General features: G+C 47.3%; 1 protein-coding gene across 12 annotated transcripts in view; it reads left to right on the forward strand.

Annotated features, from left to right (window-relative positions):
- The window catches only part of BEND7 (BEN domain containing 7), an 83,401-nt gene that overhangs the window by 48,678 nt on the left and 13,061 nt on the right, over positions 1–21,662 (forward strand). For all 12 annotated transcript variants that reach the window (XM_086714894.1, XM_086714892.1, XM_086714893.1 and 9 more), the window contains one exon: positions 19,847–19,966. In XM_086714894.1, coding sequence (XP_086571020.1) covers positions 19,847–19,966 — 120 coding nt within the window. The remainder of the gene's footprint in view (positions 1–19,846; positions 19,967–21,662) is intronic.

Here is a 21,662-nt window from a genome sequence, read left to right on the forward strand (position 1 = left end):
CAATAGCAGCAAAGCTACTCATGTTACCGTTGGTGTCTGCCACTTACTTTTAAAAAAAATTTTTTTTAATGTTTATGTTTTAGAGAGAGAGTCAGAGCGTGAGCAGGGGAGGGGCAGAGAGAGAGGGAGACACAGAATCCGAAGCAGGCTCCAGGCTCTGAGCCGTCAGCACAGAGCCTGATGAGGGACTCGAGCTCACGAACCATGAGATCACGACCTGAGTCGGACACCCAACCGACTGAGCCACCCAGGTGCCCCTACCACATACTTTAACAAAATTTTATAGATATGAAGTATTGTTTTTCTTCCTCTATCCTTTAGGGGATAGTGCACCAATACTGTATTAGTTTCAAAAGTCCTGCAACTCGGAATATACAAGACTGGTCAATTTTATAAAATATTAGAACTAAAAATAACAGCAGATGCTGACTTTGTTTCAAATGAAGTCACTGTGTTGGTTAAAGCAGCAATGGGGGCAGGGGGGAGACAAACAAAAATCTGTAAAACGCTTATAATAAGAACAGAAATGGGCTGAAGAAGAATTTATTGTGGGATTATTAATGAAGCTCTTTGTAGTGATAATTAATATTCCCCCTGACAGTATCTTGAAAATAAAACATAAGCCTCTTTGTAGAGATCACATTTTTGACATATTTTCCTCTGTTTTATGGTATTAACACTTTCTGGTAATTCATTAGAAATTCATTTATAAATATGATGCAAGGTATTGATGATGAAAGGGTCTTTAATGAGAAACAATGACCTGAGCACTTTGAGTCTAACTCTGGAAAGAAGCATCTTACGATCTTATTAAGTGGAGTCTTAGATTTTAGTGCCAGGGGTGGTTTAGTATCTTGAATTTAATTCAGAAGTGATTTCATGACCAGGATGTAGAATGGAGGTCAGTACCCAGGTATGCTGTCCTCACTTCGTGCTACACCTGCTCAAGACCAGCTAATTCTTGATATCAGATGCCAGGAAACCATGTGGTGTGCCTTAGAGTTATTTGAATACTGATACAATCCTCAGATCTGGTGCTCTTCAGAAGACATAGTTGCAGTGAAGCAATTTGTAATAATTTTTTAAATGTTTACTTATTTTTGAAAGAGAGAGAGACACAGTGAAAGCGGGGGGTGGGGGGACGCAAAAAGAGAGGGAGACACAGAATCCCAAGCAGGCTCCAGGCTCCGAGTTGTCATCCCAGAGCCCGACGTGGAGCTCGAACCCATGAACCACGAGATTATGACCCGGGCCCAAGTTGGACGCTTAACTGACTGAGCCACCTAGGTGCCCCGCAGTGGAGCGGTTTTTAGAACCCAGGTTAGGGTTTTTAATTCAGCTTCATAGTGATTAGTTGAGAAAGTTTTATTACTATCAAACTCTGCTAGATTCTTGAATCTTCTTGCATTCAAAGGAAATCATGTGCACCTGTCAAGTGAAAGACCTGGTCGACTGCTTACTTAGTTTACTTTGTTTACTCCGTGCAACCCCCGTGTGCAGCCCAAACTGTGGCTCCCCTGGAGGGTAGTCAGCGCCGATGGTCCGCAGGGGTCAGAACCTCCCTGCGAAGGAAGGGAGCTCTTGGTTGGTGCTCCTCCAGAAACTGAACTGTGCCTCTATCAGGTTTAGAGAGCCCGACCACAGTCAGCATCACCCCTTCAGAGGCTCTGCCCAGCCGACCACCAAAAGCTCGCGTCTTACTCCAGCAACTCTGGGGACCTGTGGGGTCTGTGTGAGTCCTGTCACAATACTTTCACCTTCCGTTTTTATTGTACGTTGTCACCATTCTGTTTTCAGTTTGACCTCACAGGGATGTAAATTAATACGGTTGGGGTAGAATTTATGTCCACTCTATCATTCATTTCTTGACAGTAAGTTGTGTGTATCCTGAGAACTTTCTGTAAGACCAGGGAGGGAATGTCGGCTTGGGCTTGAATCCTAACAGTGCTGGTGATGTGCTCTTCATTTACACGAGAGGAAACTGAGGCTGTGAGAAGTCAAGTCAGCTTCCTTAACTTAAAGATACACAGGAAGTGATAGGGCCGAGATTTAACCCCAGGCCTGTCTGGCTCCAAAGCCACTGTTTAGCACAGCTCATTGCTTCAGAGTATCTGGGAGGAAAAAAGAAAAGGTATCCCAACTTTAAATTTCCATCTCAAAATGCAGAATTTTGGATTCTTTATAAATTCCCCTAGGAAACTCACCATACTAATCATCTAAAACGACTCAGTCAGTCACTGTGTACGCAAAGCACATTCAGAGTGAATTTCTAGGTAAAAGGGTAGCTTTACCTCAATTTACTCTCCAGCTTCTAGGCAGGTCTTCCCCGGAAGCTAGTGATCGTCGGTCCCATCATGCTAGGGAGGAGAACAGAAGTGTGATCCCTTCCCCAAGGAAAAGAGTCACGGCTCAGACTCTTGCAGCATACAGGACCACAAAGAAAGAGCTTGAAAGTCACGCTGCACGTAAGTAATTTTTCAAAGTTGCCTGTAAATTAAATTTTAGCTGCACTGTTTGGCAGTTGAAACCAACTGATGAATGCTTTAATTCAGGAATCCTTTTGGAAGATAAATCATCGTTTGTTAATTTATCTGTTCGTATTTTGACATATCAGATCAGCTTAAAACAGGATACGCTGCATAATGTATAACAGCAAAATAATACGTAACAAGTCTATAATTCTCTCACACACACAGCCCGTCTCTCAGCTTTGTGACTCTTACACAGTTGTTGATTATTTTTCCCCACTCTTTATGGAGGCCCCGTGACAAGTAGGTGGTATTGAATCTTAGCCATTCTATGTGTAGAGCTCTGTACGTTCAACCCCTTCCATGGCGGGTCTCGTATTTTAGTGTGCATGAGGATTACCTGAAGTGTCGGTTCAAAATTCAGATTTCTGGGTCCCATCCTTGGACACTGATTCAGTAGGTGTAGGGTAGTCCCAGGAATCTGCCTTTGAACAAGGCAGATGGTTTGACACAACCCTTGGAGAATCTGAACCATCGAGCTCCTGATGCTGATGGCCGATTCTAACATACGACAGCCCTCCTGGGAAACCGTCTCCTTCCTCTGTTCCTTAAGAACAGCCCTTTTTCTGAAGGCTGCTCCGCCCGTCTCCTGGAACAAGCGAGACGATAGCGCGTGTCGATGCCTCTCATCCTTTTAAACCTCTGGGGTTTGACGTTATTCGTGCCGGCTGTGTTGTGCAAGGTCCTCGTTTCAGACATGCCTGTGGTACTTCACCAGGACTTCCCTGAAAAACTGCCTAGTTTACCAAGGTGGGCGAAAGGCCTTTCCAGACTTCAGCACGACCCGAACATCTGGATCCCAGAACAAATGCTGTATAGTTTTCCCTATTAAAGGCTGGAAGAAAGCGTGGCCTCCCTTGTGGGCAAGTTCCCGGCCAGTCTCCTGGGCCGCAAGTTTAGAGCACTTACTTCGCCAGCTTCTTCACCAAACATTTGACACCAAAAAACATCGTCCTTGCTGCTTCTCCACGCCTGGATAAGTCATGAGAACAACTAAAACCTTCTCAGTATCATTAACCTCGCAAACGCAGAAATCATCAGCAGGCGTGAAAGCTCTGTTAACGGCCCCCACCTTGGTGCCCACCCGCTGTGAGCCAGGAACGTGTGATTTACGGCTGAGTAAGGCATGGCCTCTGACCTTCAGACGAGTCAACAGTGAGCCACACACACAGAACTGTCCCCCAAGGCAGAATAAAATGAACGTCCAAGTGCCTGTTCCTGAATGGAGGCAGAAAGCACAGAGGACGGGCTGCCATGGAAGAGAAGGCCTCACACAATAGGTGACTCTGAACCAGACTTTACAGGATGGGAAGTGTGTCCCGTGCAAAGGGATGAAAAAGTTGACTGCAGAATAGGTTTAATGAAGTTTACGTTAAATAAAACATGGGTGAAAGCCTTCCGCCTCCAGAACTCTTTGAAGTCTGTTCAAGTTGATGGGCCTTGAGTCCTCACCAACCTGTTTGTTTACCTGGAAGCATTTAACTGCGTGAATATAAATATAAACGCCAGTGAAATGGGCCCCGGATGAACGCCACTTTACCCCCCCGGGGGGGGGGGGGGGGTGGGTTTCAAGCAGAAGCTGCTTTTTAAATCTTCTTCCTGAGCTTCCGAAGGCAACATCCCGGACCTGATGAAGCAGAATTTGGGGGGTTGGGGCCACAGCAAGTCAAAAGTCTGTTCCTGCTTTGTCCCTGGACTTCCATCAGCTCAAAAAGGAATCTCGCCCTCCTCAAAGTTACACATCCTTTTGCTTGCCACGTAAGGCACAAAGAGAGGTGTGGGGAGATCTGTTAAGAAGGTCACGGCTTTTGGGGTCTTTATCCAGCCTCTCACGTAATGGGCAGGAACCAGTTGTAGGTTAATTTGCAGGGATTCAGCTCTGACTCCCAGTCACCGAATTCTTACAAAACCTGCGTTTTAACACCCCTGCTGGGGTTGACAAAGACAGCCTCCTGTCAAGAGAGATCAGTTTCTGTAGCACAAACAGGGCCACTCCAGTGTCCTTGTGGGTTGCACAGGGTTACGGGGACCCCTTTCCCGTTGTTGACATTGTCGACCTGCGTACTTATTATGACAGTTTTCTGGCAGATTCAAGAAAGAATGTCGCAAGGAAGGGGTGCCTTCCCGGTTTGCACAGTGGCACCGTACGGGCCAGCCAGGGCCCGGGAAATAGAAAGCAGTGTTTTCTGTATAGCCCATCTCCTTTTTCCATGGATCCCGCAACAGACTGGCTGATCTCAGACGCCTCCCCACCCCTCCCGCCAGCGTCACAATGTAATGCCACATCTCTGTTTTCTTTCCCATCGTGGGGAAGCAGAATTGCATAAGAAGTCCAGAATTGGTGAAATTATGGTCCTCATCACTTTTCTCCTGGGCCTATAGTTGGTGCCCATAATCTGGCAAATGTTTCAGTTCAGTTCCATGAATGGTCATTTACGATCTCATATGAGGTGTGCCTCGAAAATCTGAGAGACGCAGGAATTGATACTCACTTGAATTTCTGCCCTAGAAGTGCGTATGCGAATGATCATGGAATGCATACAGTCCCTGCAGTATTGTGGACTGATGGTAAGCCCACCCAAAAAACAAACAAACCAACAAAGGAAAAGAAAAAAACTAAGAATAAGTCAGCTTCCATTAAGAAAACCCCTTGAAAATCCATCGACCTTCACTTAAAATTGAACCGAGCACTGTCATCGATTTTGCCTGCCTTTAAGACATCTTTGCATAAAAGCAAGAGTGGCTGTGTCTATCCCGTTAAAAGCGCCCTTAGAAGAGAGAGGTGTTGCTTCTTGGAAGCAGCCCAGTCTTCCCAGGGGCTGCACCCCTACACTCAGGTCTCCTGTTACACTGTGTTTCCAGGCTCTGTCTTTCCTGCATCTGGCTCTTGGTTCGATTCTGACGCTTCTCTATGGCCAGCTCCTGGTATCTCTCAGAACCTTAGCCTCCCCTCCTCAACCCCTTCCTTTGATCACCGAGTAAATCCAGTATTCCTTAAGTACCTCCCACCGCACCTCTTCCTCACCACCCACACCATCAGCCTAGCCATGTGCAGCTCAGTGAGGGCCGCTCCTAATTAGAAATGTGCACAGAAGTCAGGAGCGAGTGAGACCGAAGACGGTGGGGACTAAGACACGCAGAACATTCCAGCTCAATCGCAGGGCTTGGGGCCCGGCCTGGCCTTTTTTTGAAAGAGTCACGTGTGCCCCTCCTACCCCCACAGCCTGAACGGTGGCACAGGGCTTCTAACAGAACTCCCCGGAGGTGCCTACATTCTGCTTGCTACCTCTGAAAGCTCGGAATCCTCATCAGTGCCTTTTTGCCTCTGCCGCTAATCCCCCTCCTAACCCAGCCCTGCCGGTTCTTTTTGTCCTTGCTCCCTCGCCCCTGGTCTTCCGCTTCTCTGACGCCCTCCTGATCCAGCTGGGCATCACCTCGTCCTTGACGCTCCGCAAAAACCTCTGTAAATATCCTTCCCGCCCTGCGTTTGCCCCTCGAGTGCATGCTGTATTAGGATGTGACCAAGTAACACCTTGTAAAACAAAATTTCCTGACGTTTCCCCACCCAGCCCCTCTTTGCCCATGACGTCAAGTGCAAACTCCGGCCATTTCCAGACTCGCCATCACTGGGTTTCTCTCTCCTTGCAACTACATGTCTGAGTGCTCCCTCCCACCAGGTGACCAGCCCAGTGCTGGCGCTGTTTCTCACGCATCCCGTCCTCCTTGTGGACGGTGAGTTATGCTGTGTTCCCAGGTCTGCGATGCTCTGCTCCTTCTCTCTGAGCGAATCCAGCTCTTCACGGTCTAGCCACCTCGCATGACCTCTACCGCGAGATTTTCTCCAGGTCCCAGCCTGCACTGATTTCTGTTTTCCCTGCATTCCTAGAGCACACGTTACCAAGGCTTAACCCTTCACTTTGCTACTCATGGCTTATGTGGAAGATGACAGTGTCATTTGTTTCCCAAACCATGACACTTTGGAGAGTGAAAATGGTCCTCTTAACCATTTCACCGGGAAAACGGGCATTTTGAACCATCCTGAACAAATCAGGATACGCGGTCATCCTGTTTATGTTTGGGCATCTTGTCTCCTCAACAAGACCGCAAGGCCCTGTGGGGCAGAGACCATGTTCTGTATTTGCTCTGCATATGCCTTGTCACATGAAACAGTGCCGCTCACATAATTAATGATGAATAAATATAGGAAAAAAGGAAAGAGAGACAGAAGGAATGAGGCGGTCAATTTCTGTTCACTGAAAAACGTGGCTTCTTAAAAATGTAAATACAACTCCACTACATCGGATAGACACAGGGCATGAATAATGGGATAACGACACAGCTTCTCCATGACGACTCGGAGGAGGGCAGCTGAAATCAAAGAAGGCAGAATATAAGTCTGAAGGTGCAAAGAAACACCAACAGACAAATCGAGTGGTACCCAGCAGTCGGCCAGATTGCATCAAGGTGATCCCGGATATTAAACCCAGTTTGGACAGGGGAGGCTCTGAAAACTCTTGATTGTTGCTGAATGTCCTAGAGCAGCCTCCATGGTAGGTAATGTGGAGAGACTAGTGGGTCACGCTTCCATTCACACCGGAGAGTAATTCTCTTCCAAACGTTAAGTATAATAATGGTATTACGGGACCATGATTTGAATAAACCCAATAATGGAAGCCATAAGCAGGCCTGGTAAGCCATTTCCTGCTTTGGCCATCTCAAGACTTCTTGATACCTTGATAAGGATGCTTATCCATCCATGTGGTTTTTTGGCCCTCAGCATCATGGCACCGTGGCGCCTCAAGGACAGTATCAGAGAGAACTCTGAGAACTTTTATTTCGACAGCCTCAAAATATGAGCTCCCAACTCTCCTATAACTGACCTCAATGAGGAGGGAGTTGTCACCATTAAAACACAACAGAAAACAAAAGCCTTGCTCTGAGGCATCGGGCCAGTCCTGACGCCCAGTGTCGTCACCCTGAGGTCACACTGCCACACGACAGCCATGGGGGGGAGGGGCAGGGATGGTGGCAAGTGGGTTGATCTGGTGACCGAATCCTCATAGGTGAGACCCTGTCGCTGCCACTGCCCTCCTAGCTCCTTGCTCTTGTCTTCATACCTCTGCCGTCCCTGAGTGCTAGTGAGGGACAGGATGGTACCTGAACTTCTGGAACGTGCCCTAACGGACTCTAGGACTGTGAGTACAGCTTCCAGCCTTACTGCTCAGGGCGTGAACTCTGGACTTCACGGAGTGACTTTGAAAATTCCTACTGCAGGGAACCCAAGCTTTAAAAACGGAGAGGCGAACTCCGTACTTTCTCCTCATCATGTCTGTGCAGAGCGGACAGACACAGAAGCGCTGTGCGTGGCCGAGCTCAGGCAGAGGGAGCACTGGTGTCCGTGTGGCCCTTCTGCCACTTGCCTGACTCTTTGAACGGATGATCCTCTCGGCTCTGATCTGTAAAATAAGTGACTTCTATATTTCCAAGATGCCTTCCAAGTAGCATTTCTATAAATCTGTGATTCTGAGACATTCTTCTTTGCCCAGAAAAGGGAGTAAATAGTAAAACACCATGACATCAGAACTTGTTATTATCCAGACCTTAATATCTCGCAGATATAATTTATTCCGTTGAAATATAGCAAACATGTTAAACAAACATGTGCTGTAGCAGCAAGCCAGGGGAAAGTGTTAATCATATTTCCCACCAAGCCGTATTATAAATGAGCCCTGCTGAGGGCTCTCTTAAGTCGAAGTAAATTTAAAATTAACTTTGTTTAATTTGAGAAACCACTAAAGGCACTTTCTTGTAGACAGAGATGCCATTGTAGCAAAACGAAGACAAGAGTATTGTTCTTTTCCGCCAGACTGCCGTGGCCTCAAATCTTTGAGAACCGTTGTGATTAAACATGATTGCTCAGACCTCAAAGTCCCACCAGTTGGGGGGTACTGAAAAGGAGCCTTGTGGGTGTAGATTTACTCCTGATTCTGCCATGAAGGTCTTGAAACATGACCTCTCGGAAAGAAAAAAAAAAAAAAAAAAAAGGTGGGGATTGGCTAATTTTTTTTTTTTTTTAATTTTTTTTTTTCAACGTTTATTTATTTTCGGGACAGAGAGAGACAGAGCATGAACGGGGGAGGGGCAGAGAGAGAGGGAGACACAGAATCGGAAACAGGCTCCAGGCTCTGAGCCATCAGCCCAGAGCCCGACGCGGGGCTCGAACTCACGGACCGCAAGATCGTGACCTGGCTGAAGTCGGACGCTTAACCGACTGCGCCACCCAGGCGCCCCTAATTTTTAAAGTCTCTCCCAGTTCAGAAATTCCATGCTTCCGTAATCTTAGTCCAGATTCTCAGAAGCAAACCTAGAGAATTAAATAAATATAACTGGGAATCAATTTTCTGGATAGCTAGGGCCCTTTCCATTACAACAACCAACTGAAAATCACGGCCCCGCACAGGGATCCGCACTAGGGGACCAACAATTTGACGGTCAGCATGGTCAGGTTTCACTCTCCTCGACCAGCTGACTGCCCTACAGTCTCTGGCATAGATAATTCGGTAGGATATTCTCATTTCATCAATAAACACGTTATTGTTGGCCTCACTGTATTTTCTTCACGTGTGAGTTAAAGATTTCGTTTTTAGGCACTTTAGTTGACGGACTGTGCTAAATCTCATTGTTAAATGAAATCCTAAATGAACTTCGAGGGCTCAGGGTCATCTCAAGACCTGTGGCCGTTTACCGAAGGAATTCTTGACTTCTTTCAAGTTAAGTCACAGACCAGAGCAAAATGATTCTCAGGTTTATTCTGTCACCAACTGCTGCCTGACCTGTGCCGGCCACGCACGAGACAGCCGTGATCTCTGCCCCTGCCGAGCACGGCGTCTCGGTGATCGCTAAGCGTTGTTATTTTGAAAACCATGGGTTAACGAACTCGGGGCGGGGGGGGGGGGGGGGGACTTGCCTGGGAAGGTCACGTCTCAGCCGAGACCTGGGGGGTGATGGACTGACGCTTTTAGGCAGGCAAGCTGAAGCCTTCTCCCGGCTGACCCTGAGGGAGAGCGGATGGAAGCAGTGGATTGAGATCCGGTCAGGATTGATGTCACGGCATTGTCCTAGGAGAAACTTTCTGATTCCTTCATAGGCTGGCATTTGTCCCCGTTAGCAGAAGTGGGAATAATAGTATTCCTCTTCATCGTGAATGTGTTGAAGACATTTTCCAAGGTTCATTTTCTCTCCACCTTCCCACCGAGATTAAAAACAGATGTTATATTTAGTTCATACCCACCTTCTTTATTTTTTTTTAAAATCAAAACATTCTGCCTTATATATCCTGTCTGTCTTCCTCCCGCTCCAAGTAACCTGAAGTTGGTGTGAATCTCTCCCATTTATGTTTTTCTACGTTATTGCCTAGGTGTGTGTCCGGAAATCCCATTGACTATGGTCTTATGAATTTATGAACCTACATACACAGCCTCATACTGTACTTTTGCAAATTTGTGTCCTTTTTTTCCCCAAGATTTATCCATCTCGGTATATTATAAATCTCATTTTTTCATCTTAACTGCAAAACCATACAAAGAAAGCAATTTTTTTCTCCAGTTTTCTACTAAGGGACAGTTAGGGTGGTTCTTGTGCACAGTTGCCTATGGCAACAGTCACCTTTGTGTTTCCTGTGGCTCATGTAGGAGTTTCTCCAGGGGACACGCAGGGAGCGGAATGGAGTCACAGCGTATGAGCAACTTCAGCCTCATTAAGCGTTGTCAGATGGCTCTCTGACGTGACATATCATTTATATATCCACCAGCAACGTAAAAGAGATCCTATTTTTCCTCGTTCTTGCCCACACGTGGTGTTAACAAACTTGAATTTGTCCCAGTCTCAAATGGCGCCTCAGTGGTGGATTCCTTGATTATTAATAAGGTTGACCATCATTTCATATTTACTACCGTTTGGTTATTTGCCTCTGTGAATGTCCATCCTTTGCCTGTTTTTTCCATTAGGCTGTTGTATTCTTATTGACTTCTATGAATTCTTTTGTCGGTTGCCTGTGTTACAGATGTTTGTTTTCTCTTACTTTCTAGCCTGTGAAAACTTTGCGTGTGACCTCTTCAGTCACACCAAAGTTTCGATTTAACGGCCAGATGGACTGCTTTGTGCTTTGTGGTTTCTTCTGTGCCCGTTTTAAGAAACTCTCCCGACCATAATAGAATGGTATTCTCTGCTTCTTTGTCCCAGCCCAAGTTTTATCTTTTATATTCAGATCTTTTTCATCCACTTGGAATTTACTTTTGCCTAAAACGTGAGGGAAGGATTTAATTTGCTTTTCTCCCTGGGCAGTCAGTCATTTTAACCTCATCCTCTTCGTTCACACGAATTGTCAACCCCTCTCAGTCGTACACTGAGCTCACGCTTTACCTGTTTGCACTGGTCTTTTGTCTGCCTCTGAGCCTGCGCTACCCAGCTTTCATTCGTCTAGCACTGCGCGAGCTCTTAGTATCTTACAGCTCCTGGCCTCCCTCCCTGTGTCCCCTCCCGCCCTTCCCCTCTGCTTCCGGTGGGTGTTTGGAGCTCTTCCTCCTTGGCTACAGCCTGTAGCAATTCTTTGAATGAGGGTCTCTGTGGTGTATCATTTCAGTTTCTGTTCTGGACGTTTCTTTGTGGCACCCTCAGTATCGAAGGACGTGGAGTCTAGGGGGATAATCTGTTCTGGACTGAGGGTTGTTTCTGCAGGGCAACTTGAAAACCTGCCACCGTCTTCCAGATTTTGTTGCTGTTGTGGGTCTGCTCCGAGTCCGTTGTTCTTTTATAGATAAACCGTCCTATCTGTCTGGCTGCTTTCAAGACCTCTTTGCTTTCCGTATTCTCTGTTTTCTTTCTAGCTATATATTTTTACTAATTTGCTGGGTTGTCTAATTTGTCATCGTAAGAGCAGGGTTCAGTGGTCATTCACGTGTAATCGACGGCGGGCTAAGAATCAGGCTCTACTCCAGGGGGTAAAAAATGCTCTCTTCTCTTTTGGTCTCAAAACACAGTGTTACTATCGCTGCCTTAGGAAGAAGCTGTTTTGTGAGCCTGCAGGATAGAAACAGCCTGCCTGCACGCTGCCTGCCTTCCTCCCAGGTGACACTCATTCTCTCTGGCTCCTTTCTCTCTGCAGTCGGCTTCGTCCTCCTCCTTACCGGCTTCCTCTGCCCGGTTTCTGTCGCCTCCCCCCTGCCACAATTCCGGTTTGCAAGGTGTGTCGGGGCCACTCAACACCAGGAGGTCTCGGCTTTGCCTACTATTGCTAAAGCCCTCATCCTCTCATTGTTTGCTGTTCTGAGGAGCTCAGCCTTTTGTGCAGTCTGCAGCTTAGCCTTAGGTCAGGTGCCCATCGCTGCTGTGGTCAGGCTGTGCTGCGGAGAGCACAGGTACGAAACATCCCTGCCCAGTTCGGCAGCGGGGGCTGGGGTGGGCCGTTTCCCACAGGCGTCCTTGAGCTTGGCCAGCCCCACACCATCCAGCTGCCTTTGGTTCAACTCAGACCTTCTGCATAGTTTTTCGTTCCAACATCTTGATTCCAAGAAGTGAGAGTACTGGGTTGTGACATCAAATGCTTCAGATACTGGAAAGACAACCCCTCCCCCCTTTACACATTAATTAGCTGCATCATAGCTTATCCATCAGGCCCTTGTAGGTCTGGTTATCGTGAGCTGGTTTCTCGGGCGTGAACCCCTGGGTGGTCTGGTCAAATCAGAGTTTGTACCTGCACGGCAGAGAGCCAGTCCCTAGGCCAGGAACACCTGCCCCAAGATATGGAGCATCGGCCCACCCCACACCATCAGCCAGCCCTTCTTCTAGCTCTTTCCCTTTCCCTCCTAGTACCTGAACTTCTACACTTCTTGTGACTTCAATAAATCACAATGGGTTTGGAACGGGTAGCAAGCCCATGACTTGTGGATTTCAGCTGTCCCCATGAATTTGGTAAATGAAGCACCATAATATCATCAAAGGAAAGATACTCTATTAGAGTCCTAGTGGGCCAGAGTCATCAGTCTCCAAGCCAAAAATACCTGTAGACCCATCCTACCCAAGGCCCATTCTCCTTCTCCCTTCCTTGCTTCAGGCCAGCCGGCCCCTTTGGTCTAGAAGGGAGGTGATCTCACAACCCACCTGGCCCTCTGCCCTGCTGTCCACTGTGCTTCTGTTTTGGGCAAATGAAAGCGAGACCAGCGTTCGCAGGGAAGCCTGAACTTAGCTATTGATTTGCTTATATTTAGAATTCAGTCATTACTCTCTTACAAGATCTATGTGCTCACATATAACTTTAAAGTAAAAATTAAATAATTTAGGGTGCCTGGGTGGCTCAGTCGGTTAAGCATCCAACTTCTGCTCAGGCCATGATCTCACGGGTCGTGGGTTCGATCCCCACATCAGGCTCTGTGCCGACAACCCAGAGCCTGGAGCCTGCTTCGAGTTCTGTGTCTCCCCCTCTCTCTCTCTGCCCCTCCCCTGCTCACGCTCTGTGTGTGTGTCTCTCTCTCTCTCTCAAAAATGAATAAACATTAAAAAATTAAAAAAAAAAAAAAAGGAAAGAGCAAAAACAAAATTTTAATTTATGCACAAAACAATCCCTATGAGCCGTGCGGTCTGGGGCCGATTGTTTAACCTGCCTGTACCTTCATTGTGTCTATAATGCAGGATTGAAAATACCTGCACCATCAGGTATTTTCAGCAAACATTAAATGAGATAGATGTGTAAAGTGCTTAGCTCGTGGGAAGCTTCACAGAATAAAGAGTAAAGGAAAGAGGAATGTGCCGGAAGGTGCCGGTGGCCTTCCAGCGGCTCCCAGGTGAGCAGGGGGAATGTGCACAGCCTGCAGGGAAAGCTAGTCTCCTCTGCCTGAGGGCTGGTCCCAGCGCTCCCACTCCTCGGCCCAGCCCCAGGACCCTCCTGCAGGGAGCTCTCTTTCTCACCCTTGTCCCCGGCCCCTCTCACGCTCTGGGGGATTGGCGGCGCCCGCGAGGCCCCGGCCTTCAGTTTTGCTTGACGTCCACTTTGATTTCCACTCGTCCGTTTGACCATAACTTAGAACTGCGTCATCAGAGCAGAGGTTGGGCTCTCACTGCCGGCCAGGTGTAGCCTAGGTAGAAGGCTCCACAGCGATATTAAAACTCCGTAGGTCCCCTCTTGCTTCTCAAAGTGTGCGATCCAGTGACTTCCTTCAAAAAGCCACACCATATTCTGTTTCTCCCAGCAAAGGGAGCCAGAAGAATCCAAATTAAGGGTCCTCCAGGAACCATTGTGTGAACAGATAGCTGTTTGGGGAACGCGGCCAATCCCCTCTGTTCTCAGCATGTCACATTCAGACACACTATATACCGCCTGTTCATTGATGATTACATTAAATGCCGCGTTCCCAGGGAAGGATCTGCTCAGCCACCACTAGCTTATTCATTATTTATATACAATTAAAGGGCACGCTTCGAATGAACACGAGCGTATGAGAAAAGCCATTCTTCATGTACACATCAGATTGAACATTTGTCATTTCCCTAGTGACTTAACGCACTCTCTGCACCTTGGGACCTCAAATTATATTAAGCACCGGAGATGCTTTAACTCTTTTATTTAGTTTAATTGTTGGCCTTAGTCTGCTTGTTGGGATTATTTGGACTTGTTTAAAATTAGCCCTTGCTTCTCCTTAATATATTAGAATGGAAGAAGAGGGAAATTTCTTTTTAGTACCTATTGCATTCTAAGGATGAATGCAAATTGTTCTATGATTCTTAATGACCCACTATTAACATAGTAGGAAACCCAGTGCATTAATGCAATGCCTCTTTTCACATCATTACTCCTAATGGAACTGTTACCAGGATAATAGCTTGACCTTTCGCTACAGATTCAGACAGCAAAATATATTCTGCTTACTCGATACCTCTATTCACATAGCATATTGAGCATTTTCGGATCAATACAATGACAATCTTTTTGGCCTTGTTCTAAGGTCTCATCTGCACAAGTTACACAGTATAGGATTGTATCTTCGGTAGACAGATTCAAGTTAAAAGTCTCTTTTAAGTTTGAATGTAATCCATAAAACAGAATGTCAGTAATACAGTGGAAATATTTGTTTATATAGGTATTTTTCAAGAAGCCTAGTGCTGTGCCTTCAAAGGTCTTAGACACAGACCCGGGAGACAGAGATCTCTCTGGCTTCTTTTTATTGTACCCAGATAAATTTTGATTTTTTAATGTTTATTTATTTTTGAGAGAGAGAGAGACAGACAGACAGACAGAGCTCTAGTGGGGGAGGGACAGAGAAAGAGGGACACACAGAATCCGAAGCAGGCTCCGGGCTCTGAGCTATCAGCACAGAGCCCAACACGGGGCTTGAACCCATGAACCGCGAGATCACAACCTGAGCCAAAGTCGGACACCTAACCGACTGAGCCACCCAGGCACCCCTGTACCTGGATAAATTTTAACTGAAAAAAGAAAAAAAAGCCAGAAATTGTTGCCATTTTAGTGGGTGACGGTATTTGGGCCCAAGATTAGATTGGAAAGATCTGCTGAGAAGCCCCTCACGGAATGGGAGAAAACATTCCAGAGCCTTCCCTTTGGTTCTCCTAAACTTGGTTGTTGACATTGACATATGTGGTTGCTGGGAGTCATTCTGCATAATCCACATCAACTTTGCAATTTGGAACCACTACTTTCTAGTGTGCGCTAATTTGGATGCATGGATCTCGCAATCTAAGAAAAGAGGGGTTACTATGGAAATGAATTATACAAATAATATTACAGGGAGGGAAATGTTTACCTGGTAAGATGATATGTAAGACCATTTTGTGGTATACATTTTCATATAAACTAATAGCATGCTAAATGCAATTAATTATTCTCTTCTGTTTGTTAAAATAGGACTTCGAGAACCTTTTGGCAACTCTCTGGTTAGGAAATGTTACTGTGGGCATCTGGATGTGATACAACCTTGTTTCTTTAACTGTATTCTATGAATTTAAAACTTCCTACTAATGCAGATAGGCGTTTCTTCCCCAATTAGTCTAAATTCATGAGCTCTTGTAATCGCTGCCATTAGAAACCAAACTGGAAAATATGCTTGTTCATCAAATATTTATTGACTTCTTGCTCAGTACGGGACACTGTGGTCAGTGCTCTGAGGGAGACCAGATTAATGAAGACCTTTGAAGTGGTCTACAATCTGGCAGAGGAGATTCAAGATCACACCTACCTCGGGGATATCGCGTCCCCTGCATCCCTCCCGAGGGGAGACCGCCTGCTCGCCCACGTTCACATGCCATGTACTGGGGAGCCTGGGGGATACTCCCCCCGACCCCTGACCCTTAGTTCTACTTCCCAGTCATCACCCTTCCTCTGCACAGCTGGGGCTGGGGTAGACCCTGTCCATCAAGGCTCTTATCACAGCTACGCGCCTTCCTCTCTCTCTCAAGTCCTGCTGGCATCTTGAGTGGCTTCACTGTGCCCATGAAAGATCCGCCTGGCCTTCCAGCCACATCATGCCCGGCCCTCATCCACAGTGACCACACCTTAGCGCTCTCCTACAGAGCTCCGCTGCTGATGCTTTCTACTCCAGCCTGACACTCTCAATTGCCCTTACTCTGTCACCTCCTTGCCAACCCCAATGCTAGGCCATTCCCCGATCCCCAGAGATTTCTCCAAGTGTGTGAGCCTCTTTCTGGCTTTACTTCCTTCCCAGATTCGTGTAGGGAGGCAGGGAGCGAAGAAAGCAGAGGTAATTAATTGCAGCTGACCTCTTCCAGCGCTTTGTATCCTTGTCCTTCTGCCAGAACTGTCCAGCAGAGTCCTACCCTGGGCCGGTCCTGCCATCTGGTGGTACCACACCCAGCTCGGAGCTGCGAGGTGCCACGGGATCGTGGCCTGCTCTTGTGCTTGGTGTCCTGACATCCTCAGTCGGCTGCCTTCCTATTCTTCTTCTTATCAGGGGCAATTCCGGACCTTCCCCACACTCTCCGTACCCCTCACTGTGGAGCCACTGAGTCTCGGGAGCGATTGGCCCAGCCTGTGCCACTTCTAAATCTACCCCATTCCCCATCCCGTCCGGGCTCAGAGGGGGCATCTTCTTCCTGTTCAAGGACAGCCTCCACTTCTGGACCCCACCACCTCAGCCGTGGTTCCCGTGACTGCCTCCTGCCTTCCCCAGAATCCTGGCTGCTTCCCTCAGCCTGTAAACCAGGCCCGTGTCTCCCCAGCCTGCAGCCCCCCCCCCCCCGCAGCTTCCCCTCCAACCCCTCATCTCTTCCTTCCCCCACGGAACCCGGGTTTTTCTGGAATGCCATCTGTGGCCACCCTGCCGCTCCCTCGAGGGCCTCCCGTGACACTGCGAGAACCGCCCTGCCCGACCCTCTCTTGCACTTCAGACAGTTGTCTGGTGTCCTCTTTAGCACCACTCGCCCTTCTTTACGAGACCTCACTTCCGGTTCCCCCGACTTGGCCCTCAGAAGCCAAGCTTGTGCATTCATCTCCTTCCAGCTGGGGTTCCCTCTGGCCCTGTACTCGGCCCACCCAGTGCTGTTCCGTTGCTGTGTTCTCGCTGGCCGACGTTCTTTCTTGTTGCCTCAATCACCACATAGAAATATGTGCCTCCCGGGGCGCCTGGGTGGCTCAGTTGGCTGAGTGTCCGACTTCAGCTCAGGTCATGATCTCATGGTCTGTGGGTTTGAGCCCCGTGTCAGGCTCTGTGCTGACAGCTCGGAGCCTGGAGCCTGCTTCGGATTCTGTGTCTCCCTCTCTCTCTGCCCCTCCCCAGCTCATGCTGTCTCAAAATGAATAAAAAAATTAAAAAAGAAAAAGAATCATGTGCCTCCCAGGCCCGTATCTTCTGCCTGGACCCCTTCCCCGAATCCTGTCCCCCCCATGGGTGCTCCGCCAACACCCCAAATCAGCATGGCCCAAACCAAACCCAGTCCAGCCTGCCTTGTCCCTCAGACATTCCCTTGCTCCCATATTTACCAGGTCATAGGATTCCCCAGAAATGCCAGTTCTAGATACCATTCCAGTCACCTGCCGCCTTCACTCTCGCTGCCCTTACACAGAGGACAGCAGTGGCTTCCTGCGGGGAGCCCCTGCCTGCTTCCACTCCCAGACCTAGACCCCCCACCGCCCCACTTCACCACGTCCTCCATGACTGGATGGGCTACCCTTGTGTATGGGCTTCTTCCTCTTTCAAATGATTTCCCGATGCTAAGTTCCTAGGAGCAAGATTCTCAGGTATCAAGCCCCTCTTTCTGTATTGACCACCTCACTTCCCAGAAGGGTTCTGCCATTTATGCCAACGGCAATGTTTGAATGTGCCGGGTCCCCACCATTTTAGCAGTGTTATTAGCTTAACATTCATTGTGTTTCTAATTTAGTAGAGACAAAGTGTGTTTTGCAGTTCTTTGGTTTATATGTTTTCTGAACATCTTTCCTAGATATGCTTTGTTCATCTGTAGAGACTTTTGAAGTTGCTCCTTTATTTGAACGAACTCTTTTGGGGCAGGGGGTAGATATTGAACCTTTTTGGTCGTATTTAGCACAACAAGCTTTTCTCGTTCTAAGGAAATGTTTCTTTTTCATTCAATAGAAATGTTACAGTTTTGGGGCATCAGGGTGGCTCAGTCAGTTGAGCATCTGACTTGGGCTCAGGTCATGATCTCATAGTTCATGAGTTTGAGCCCCGTGTCGGGCTCTGTGCTGACAGCTCGGAGCCTGGAGCCTGCCTCGGATTCTATGTCTCCCTCTCTCTGCCCCTCCCCTGCTCGCACTCTCTCTCTCTCTCAAAAATAAATAAACTTAAAAAAAATAGCTTTATATAACTGAATCTGTCAACATTTTCCTTGGTCATCTCTTTTTTAAAAAGAAACCTTTAAAGCTTTAAAACCACCAGTACTTTAAAAATTTTTTTTTAACGTTTATTTATTTTTGAGACAGAGAGAGACAGAGCATGAACAGGGAAGGAGCAGAGAGAGAGGGAGACACAGAATCTGAAACAGGCTCCAGGCTCTGAGCTGTCAGCACAGAGCCCGACGCGGGGCTCGAACTCACGGACCATGAGATCATGACCTGAGCCGAAGTCAGATGCTTAACCGGCCAAGCCACCCAGGCGCCCCAAAACCACCAGTACTTTAAAAACCAAGAAGGAGGGGCGCCTGGGTGGCGCAGTCGGTTAAGCGTCCGACTTCAACCAGGTCACGATCTCACGGTCCGTGAGTTCGAGCCCCGCGTCGGGCTCTGGGCTGATGGCTCGGAGCCTGGAGCCTGTTTCCGATTCTGTGTCTCCCTCTCTCTCTGCCCCTCGCCTGTTCATGCTCTGTCTCTCTCTGTCCCAAAAATAAATAAACGTTGAAAAAAAAAAAAATTTAAAAAAAAAAAAAAAAAAAACCAAGAAGGCAACGTGAGTGTAGGTCTTGTCCTTCCAGAGAGCAGGTAGCAAAGATGGGGTGTGAAGGCGCTCGGGGGTAGAGGGAGTCAGAAAGGTCCACAGCAGCTCTGAGATGGGCAGCCACACACGGTGTAGCTTTCATAAAGCCATTGTCCTGTCTCCCTCTCGTCCTGTCACACGATTCTCTCCATAGTTCCCTCTGCTTACCAGGTAGCTCTCCTAGGTGCTGGCACAGCACGCAAGAGGCTGACTCAAAGTACAAATGGGGACTTTCATTAAGACACACTGCACAGGGGCGTCTGGGTGGCTCAGTCAGTTAAACTCCCGACTCCTGGTTTGGGCTCAGGTCATGATCTCACTGTGAGTTCAAGCCCCGTGCTGGGCTCTGCACCTGCTTGGGATTCTCCCTCTCTCTCTCTGTCTCAAAATAAATAAACTTAAGAAGACACAACTGCATTATTGTTGAGTACTGATTTAGTAGGAATCACCACGAGAACACCATCTTTCTGTGTAATCTTGCATGAGATTAGATTTAACAACAGTAATAATACATTTGCTGAATTTTTTCATGGGGCCAGTGGACCCATAGGAAGCGTTTTCTTCTCTGCCCATAAGACACATATACGCAAGTGGAAAGAGCAGTAGCAAAGAACTGCTTCTATTTTATAGGCGGTTTCGTTCCGAAGCACAGTTCGCTGTATATGAGCAGGGCCCCTGCCAACCTCCGTCTTCACCAAAGGAATGTAATGTGGGGATTGAAGCCACGCACTACGGAACTGACGTCTTCTAGAAATACGCCCTTTTTTTTTTTTTTTTTTTATTCTTGGGATATATTCCCATTTCAGATCTGCATGTTTTTTTTATTTGCTGAAGTATTTAACACTATTTCACATTTTCTTTCAGTCTTCACAGAAAAATACTGTACCGCTAATCATGTGGATAAACTTCCTGGCCCGAGAGACTGGGTACAGATTCTACAGGATCAAATTAAACTGGCCAGAAGAAGGTTAAAAAGAGGCTCAGGTATGAATAAGCCGTGAGAAAATAATTGCCAAAGCCCTCAATTGAAATCTTGGACGTTGTAAAATACAATTCTTTGCTCTAGGGTATTTTCACTGTCTTTTTGTCTTTTGAAGGAAAAGCTCTACCTAATGTGCTGTGGTTTCTATTTTAAAGTCTTAGGCAAATGAATTTGGAAATTCACCTGAAGATTAAATAGTAAAAATTCTGTCAGACCATTTAATTTTAACAGTATAAACGAAGAAGATGGCTAATCTTATTTTGTGGCTTTATGTGTCTTATCTGTGAAACTGGGTCTCTCTTGTGTGACTTTCTTCTGTTTGCTATTGACTTTTGTTTGTTTGGATCTGCATGACTTTCATAAAAAATACCAGTTGCTTAAGGTAACAAAAATAACAATAACCCTCCTATCAGAAACACCACATGAAACAGATTAAGTCAAGAATGTATTTTTCAAATCTGGCTTTGGGGATTCTGAGATTGTTTTAGTTGAATTATGACTATTTGGATTTGGTCATTTGAGGCCTCAAATGACAGCCAATGTACCAGTGAAGAATCCCCTTGAGGCCAGTTTTTTGCCATCATGTAAGAATAATCATCTCTAGGAGGCCACAAACCTCTAGATACTATTTTTAAAATAAGCAATCAGGGGCACCTGGGTGGCTCAGTCCGTTAAGCGTCTGACTCTTGATTTTGGCTCAGGTCATTATCACAGTTCGTGAGTTCGAGTGTGGAGTCGGCTTGAGATTCTCTCTCTGCCTCTCTCTGCACTCCCCCCCTCCCGTCTCAAAATACTTGTCTCGGAATAAAAAATAAATGCAGCAGACAATTCTGATCAAACCTCAGGACACCCGGCCTGCTAAGAGCCTCCGTGTTTCTGTAGCTGGAGAACGCCCAGTTTCGGAGACGGGCTCCAGACAGGGACTGTCATACATCTGGCTGGTACAGAGGCCCGGAGAACAGCAGCACAGATGCGTGGGCCTGTGTCTCTACCAGATCCTTTATGTGAATTCACAGTGTACTAGAGCAGTGAGCGGCCTGAGTCAGCGAGCACCCCAGGGGAGAGCTCCTGGCACAGGCTGGGAGCGCCCTAGAGGCTGCAAGACTTGGCCCCAAGGGACCAAGTGCATCTTCACTGTGAAAAACCTTACAGCTCGCTTCTGTAAAGTAGCCATCAGGACTTCACATACTTAGCTGTAGAGGATTTTTTTTTTTAATTAAAATCTTCCCTTCCTCTTTTTTTTTTTTTTTTTAACCGTTTGCTTCCTTTTGTACTAATTGATGCTCTTTATAAAGAGCAGTGGACTACTGCTTCTTGTCATTGGTGGAAACGTATTGGGTAGCCTGCGGGCAGCAAGGTGAAGCGGAGTCCAGAGACCTGGCTCTGCGGTCTCTCTGCTCTTTACCAGCCCTGGACCTCAGGCAAGTCACTCCACCCATCCAGTCCTCTGTGTCTCTCTCACGACGCAGACAGAAAAATAAAGTCTGCTTCACAGTTGTCATGAGGTTCCAGATCTGTCATACAGGAATGTCTTCATAAACAAAACGAGCGTGCCCTCTGAAAACGTCTGTATTGGTGCTCGGCGGCACTGGGAGCCTCCCTGTGTCCCAGGTCAGAGGTCTGAGCACCCCCTCTGTGCCCGGCGGGGGCCCCCCTCTGCTCCTGTTGTCCCAGCGTAACTGCTACTGATGCCCTCTT

This window comes from Puma concolor, chromosome B4 (assembly GCF_028749965.1).
Source record: "Puma concolor isolate L17-30 chromosome B4, mPumCon1.1.hap2, whole genome shotgun sequence".
NCBI lineage: Eukaryota > Metazoa > Chordata > Mammalia > Carnivora > Felidae > Puma > Puma concolor.